This window comes from Lycium barbarum, chromosome 6 (assembly GCF_019175385.1).
Source record: "Lycium barbarum isolate Lr01 chromosome 6, ASM1917538v2, whole genome shotgun sequence".
In the NCBI taxonomy this organism is placed as follows: domain Eukaryota; kingdom Viridiplantae; phylum Streptophyta; class Magnoliopsida; order Solanales; family Solanaceae; genus Lycium; species Lycium barbarum.
Window position 1 is genome coordinate 12,694,979 of NC_083342.1, and position 5,646 is coordinate 12,700,624.

Sequence of the window (5,646 nt, forward strand, 5' to 3'; positions counted from 1 at the left end):
ATAACAACAACGGCATCATCTCAGTCCAATTGATTCTAAAAAATTGTATTCCTCAGTCCCATTCTTTTTTACATAATTTGATTGGCGGTTGAGTTTAAGCTTTCAAATTTGACTTATGAATTATATAAGTAATAGTGGAACAAAGCTTTGCTCGCCCCTTCTTCTTCTTCTCCGCATACCCATAATGGTAGGGTCATATTTGAATCCAAAGTAGAACGAAGGGTATATTTGACCCTTTTCTAATAGTACTGGGGTATATTTGGCCCTTTTTCGTTTTCTAAAATAACTAGACTTTGAAATCAACTTCAAATCTATATTTTAAATCTTTTCTTATTTGAATTACTAGGAGAAAGTTTTAGGGCTTGTTTGGAAAGCCACCCAGGTAATTGGAATTGAGTGTAATTACACAGTTTGACCTATTTATTTGATCAAATAATTACACATTAGGTGGAATTGGGTGTAATTGAGATAGTGTAATTACACTCTCCAATTATCAAGGGGGGATTGAGAATTGAGGGTAATTACACCCTGTAATTACAGAGTTACTTTTTAGTTTGTTTATTTTTTGTTTCTTTTAATTTTTTTATTTTTATATTTCTATTATTTTTTTATTTTTTATTTTTTATTTTTTAAAATGTATTTTTTTTTCATATTATTTATTTTTCATTTCTTTTCTTCTCATTTCAACCTTTACTTCTTGTGGTTCTATTTAATTGCACTTTTAAAAAAAATATTTAGCATATATAACCCTGTTATTATTCTAATTTTTGAAACTACACATCTTAATATTGGAAAGAATGAGACATTAACAAACTTGACATATAACGAGTGAGTTATTAAAGTAGAATTTTGTTGTAAAGGAGATTATAGGATTATATTTTCCCTTTCTTTTGAATTATTTACTTAAGTTACGTTACAACTTACTTATGTAATTTTGAAATTTGACATAAGACTATTAAGTTAAACTTTTCTTTTGGATTTTGAATTTAGGTTATATTTTCAATTTTAAGTTATTTGCTTTCACATTGTATGTTTATTTTTCACTTACATTTGATGGATTTTTTGTGTCAAATTTGAATAATGTTATGGCATTATATTTATAAATATATTTTTTTCAAATCCATGACATTCTCACAAAAAAACGTCTTCTTTTAAGTTTTATAATTAATTAAAATTAAATATTATTAATTTGAAAAATATATATCAATTATTTTTTACAATATTAGTTACAAATATAAGATTATTGATTAATATATATTCAAGAACCAATGTGTTATTAAATAACTAATTTAATATCATTTATAAAGGCAAAATATTTTTTAAATATTAATTTTAGTTTTTTTATAATTAAATTTTATTTTTAAATTAAACTAACTATGTAATTACACTTGTGCAACCAAACAACATGCTTGTAATTACGTTATGACAAACAAACAGGTCTTTGTAATTACACTACTGTATAATTACTAGGCTGTGTAATTACTAACCTAGTAATTACACCAATTCCAATTACCAGGTGGCTTTCCAAACAGGCCCTTAATATTCAGGACCTTACAATCAACTAAAATTTTAAATAACTTATATAAATCATTTCTTTATTTGAATAATGTAATATAATTGAAATTCCTTCCATGATACTTTCTGTACTTTACAAGTTTACATGGATGAATTAGTGGAAAAACAAGATTCGATGTGAAAGTGTGGCTAATATCAAAAGTTACTAATAATTTATGCTTCTAATTAATCAAGAAGCATTATGAAGAGGAATCGAATTACGTTGAAAAAAAAATGGTATGGTCGACGTTGAATAACCTTTTCTTATGTTCTTACGTTTATTTATGCAACAATCGACGTTAAATGTTTTAACATTTCATTTTAGGGTTCAAAACTTTAACAGGTCATATTTACTATTTGAGACTTGTTTGAGGGGTGATAGGGACCCGAGGAATTCAAGTGGGTTTTGAAACCAAAACCACCTAATGAGCTACACCAATTTTATTTTTCTCTGGTGCAACAACAGTGCTTCGCGATCGCATAAGGAAAGTGTGTTGTGCATCGCGGTAGCGTGGGCTAGGTCATGTTCGTGAAAGAGGATTGCTTGACTTCTCTTCGGGGTCGCGAGCCTTCCTATCGTGACGGAAAAATGGTCTGTCCTTGTGCAAAACACACTAGAATGTCATTTACAGTATTAAGTCGTTTACTTGTTTTGACTTGGTTCATATGGACGCATGTATTGAGACCTTATAAAGTGACTGCTTTTGAAGGAAATAAATACTTCTTGACTCCAGAATTATTTGGGTTTTTCTATTAAAAGTTAAAACCTGATGTGTGTGTGGTCTTACAACAGTTTAAAAATCTTGTAAGGACTCAGCTTGACCAGACTATAAAAATCATAAGGATAGATAATTGCACTGAGTTTGTGGACTCAATCTGCATGGTCTTACACCAGTTTATGTCTTGCGAGGACTCAATTTAACAAGACTACCAAAATCACTAGATGTAAACTCAATCTGTAGTGATCTATTTAGAAATCTAGGCATTATTCATCAAAAAAACTTGTACTCGCACTCCTCAACAAAATGGGGTAGCTGAAAGGAAGCATAGGCATATTCCAGGTCGGTATAGCCATCAAATTTCAAAGTAGAAATATCAATGGGGTTCGGGGGTTTGTGAGTATCAGCAGCAGTATATATCATAGACAGAATGCCTAGTTCAGTAATAGAGAATAAGTCTCCCTATAGGAGACCACAAGGAAGGAAACCAACCCTACAACATCTCAGAGTTCTAGGCGGCCTATGCCTGTGCCAAATTTGTACAAGAAAATGACGAATTAATGTCAAGAACAAGAACAATCCATATGGGATATGCAGAAAAACAAAAAGGCTATCTGCAGCATGATATGACAAATGGTATTTCACATTACATATATTGCCTCTTGTAAGAAAGTGAATAACGAAGGAAATGGTACATATAATCAAAAACGAGATAAGACATGTCTACAAATATTAAGGCCACAAGAAATGCAAGACAAAGTATAAAAAAACTTAGCCACCAGATATCTTTGTTCATGAACATATTCTCAAGATTAAGGGCTTGAATGCCGGCCAAAACTGTGAATGCTGCAGAGTAATACACAAAAGTATAGACACCACAGATCTTCAATGGAATGTCAATTTAAAAGTCATCTGAGTCAAACTCGGAGAGAAGAAACGAAAGCAAAGCGCCCATGGTGAATACTGAATCGAAAAGAGCTGCAGCTAAGAAAAACATCAACATCGACAACTCTGACTTAGTACCATCAGAGTTGAAGAGAATAGGTAGGCCAGTTTTCTCATCAAATCCTCCGGGGACTGTAAAAACTGCAGCAAAGTTTATTGTACTGAGAAGAGTAGCCAGTATGAACACTGAATTCCCTAAGTCTCTGATTGTTTTCTCTGCTTCTTTACGTAGGCCTGAATGGTTTCTCTCGAATAACTCTTTTGCAGTCAGGCCTTCAGAATTCTTCAGACTCCACAAACGTGGATGAACACAGTACTTTACGCGCTTCAAAAACAAATTCATCTGAATAAGAGATAAGCGGCAAATCTATAATTGGAAAATATTAAGAAAGTTTTTTTCTATGAAATCAATTAGAGGGTATGTAATTGTTATAAAGGGAAACAGAAGTAGGAGAAGTACCTTAAACCAAAGCACGCCCCACATCATGAGCAGTACTGCTTTTATACCCCCTGTCATTTCACTTGGTTCCCCCATAGAAAATCTATATGGGGACCCAACACTTGCTGCAAAATGCAAAACGGGCTTTCCTTGTTGATCGATATCTGCAAGCATCCTATCCTTATGAGCTACTTTTTTCAGAAAGTGATCAAATAGGAACCTGTTTTTCCTCTCTGCTGCTATATGCAATATATTCTTTCCATCTTCATCCAAGGTTTCTACAGCTTGAGGGTATTTTTGTATAATTTCCACGACTAACCCATCAATACCAAGTTTTGTTGCCTGTATTAACGGATTGGTTACACTATCTGCATAGTAGCTCCAATCTCCTTCCTCTATCAATCTTTGTGCTAATTTTAACGCAAGGATATGCTTTTGCTTTGCATCATCAATCTCTCCTAACCATGCATTACTTATAAAAGGAAAATGCAGCCAAAAAGCAAGAAGAGAGAATGAAATTAACAACAGGACAAAGTAATTAACACGATCCGTTCAATTTTCAGATGCTGATCAACTCAATTACTAGGTAATACATACTCAGCTAAATAGAAGGAGATAACATTGAGACTTGCATCAACGAGGTTATACTGTAATTAACCTTTATGTATACCAACAACAACATACCTTGTGTGGTCCCACAAGAGGAGTCTGGGGGATGTATGTGTATCTCTATTGGAGAAATACCCTACCTAGTAAAAGGCCGATCAATGAAAACCTTTCTCTCTTAGAGAAGACAGCTGCATTAGTTCTTGATTCCACATACGTTGCTGGTATTCCTGTTCCATGGCACGAGATCCCCAATATGAGAAACCGGTCATATTTTTGGTTTAAATCAAAGTTAAAACTGCTAGTCGATCAGAATCAGCAATTGTAAGCCTTCTATAAAGCATTTAATAAATGCTCTTTTGTTGTTATTCAAATATTTGAAAAAGAATATTGATCTCGGGGAACACTTACATAAGTAGATATATGTTTCAACCATCTGCTTAGGAACAAAAGGCGTAGTGCCTGCTTGACCAAACATGTATGATGATCCACTTCTGAAAGAGAAGGGCTTCGTAGCCAATATGTTCAATGCAGTTGTACCCGTTCCATCATGCTTGCTGGCTAGTTCAGGATATAGATTCAGCAAATATAATGCGAAGTCTGGTTCCCGTTTCATGCGAAAAAAAAGGAAGGCCCTTCATAAATATTTATTGCGGTATAATATCTTTATATTATTTGATATTATTTGGTAGCATATTTGTAGGGAGATAATTACTGTATATTAGTTAGTTTCCTTGTTTCACTAATTACCATATATTAGTTAGTTTCCTTGTTTCACTAGAATCTTAGTTTTCTTGTTTCACTAAGGTTCAAGATTGTATCCTATATATATTCTCTCTTGGTGAATGAATGGAACAAGTCAAGATTGTATAGTTTCTACATGGTATCGGGCCACACGTTTTTTTTCTTCTCTTCATCGTAAATTTCCATGGCCGGTGACGCCGTACCTCCTCCACCACCACCCAAAATTGAGTCTAATTCTCCCTATTTTTTCAGTCCTCAAGACCGACCCGGGGACTATATCACGCCTACTCGTTTCAAGGGCGCATCAAATAACGCTGCCATCGGTCAGCACTTTACAGCCGAACAATGGAAGGCTATTACGGGATTTTTTGGTAATGCTACAATTCCCGAAAATCGCTTGAATGGTAAGTTTGATGTTTTTTCTTGGATTATTGACACTGGTGCTACTCATCATGTTACCGGTGAGAAATCTTGGTTGTTTGATGTCCATACTGTTGATTGTCCTATTAGTTTGCCTAATGGTGAAAAGGTGCTTGCTTCTTTGGAAGGTTCTGTTCGATTGTCAGATAAAATCACCTTACATCATGTCCTTTATGTACCTTATTTACGTTGCAACTTACTCTCCGTCCCCCAACTTAC

General features: G+C 33.9%; 1 protein-coding gene across 1 annotated transcript; it reads right to left on the bottom strand.

Annotated features, from left to right (window-relative positions):
- Positions 1-2,864: 2,864 nt before the first annotated feature.
- LOC132599568 (uncharacterized) lies at positions 2,865-4,485 on the bottom strand. The gene is made up of 2 exons (XM_060312898.1): positions 3,679-4,485; positions 2,865-3,543 (listed from the first exon to the last, which is right to left on the bottom strand). The coding sequence occupies exons 1-2, from the start codon at positions 3,829-3,831 to the stop codon at positions 3,175-3,177; spliced, it is 522 nt and encodes a 173-aa protein (XP_060168881.1). The 5' UTR covers positions 3,832-4,485; the 3' UTR covers positions 2,865-3,174.
- Positions 4,486-5,646: the final 1,161 nt, after the last annotated feature.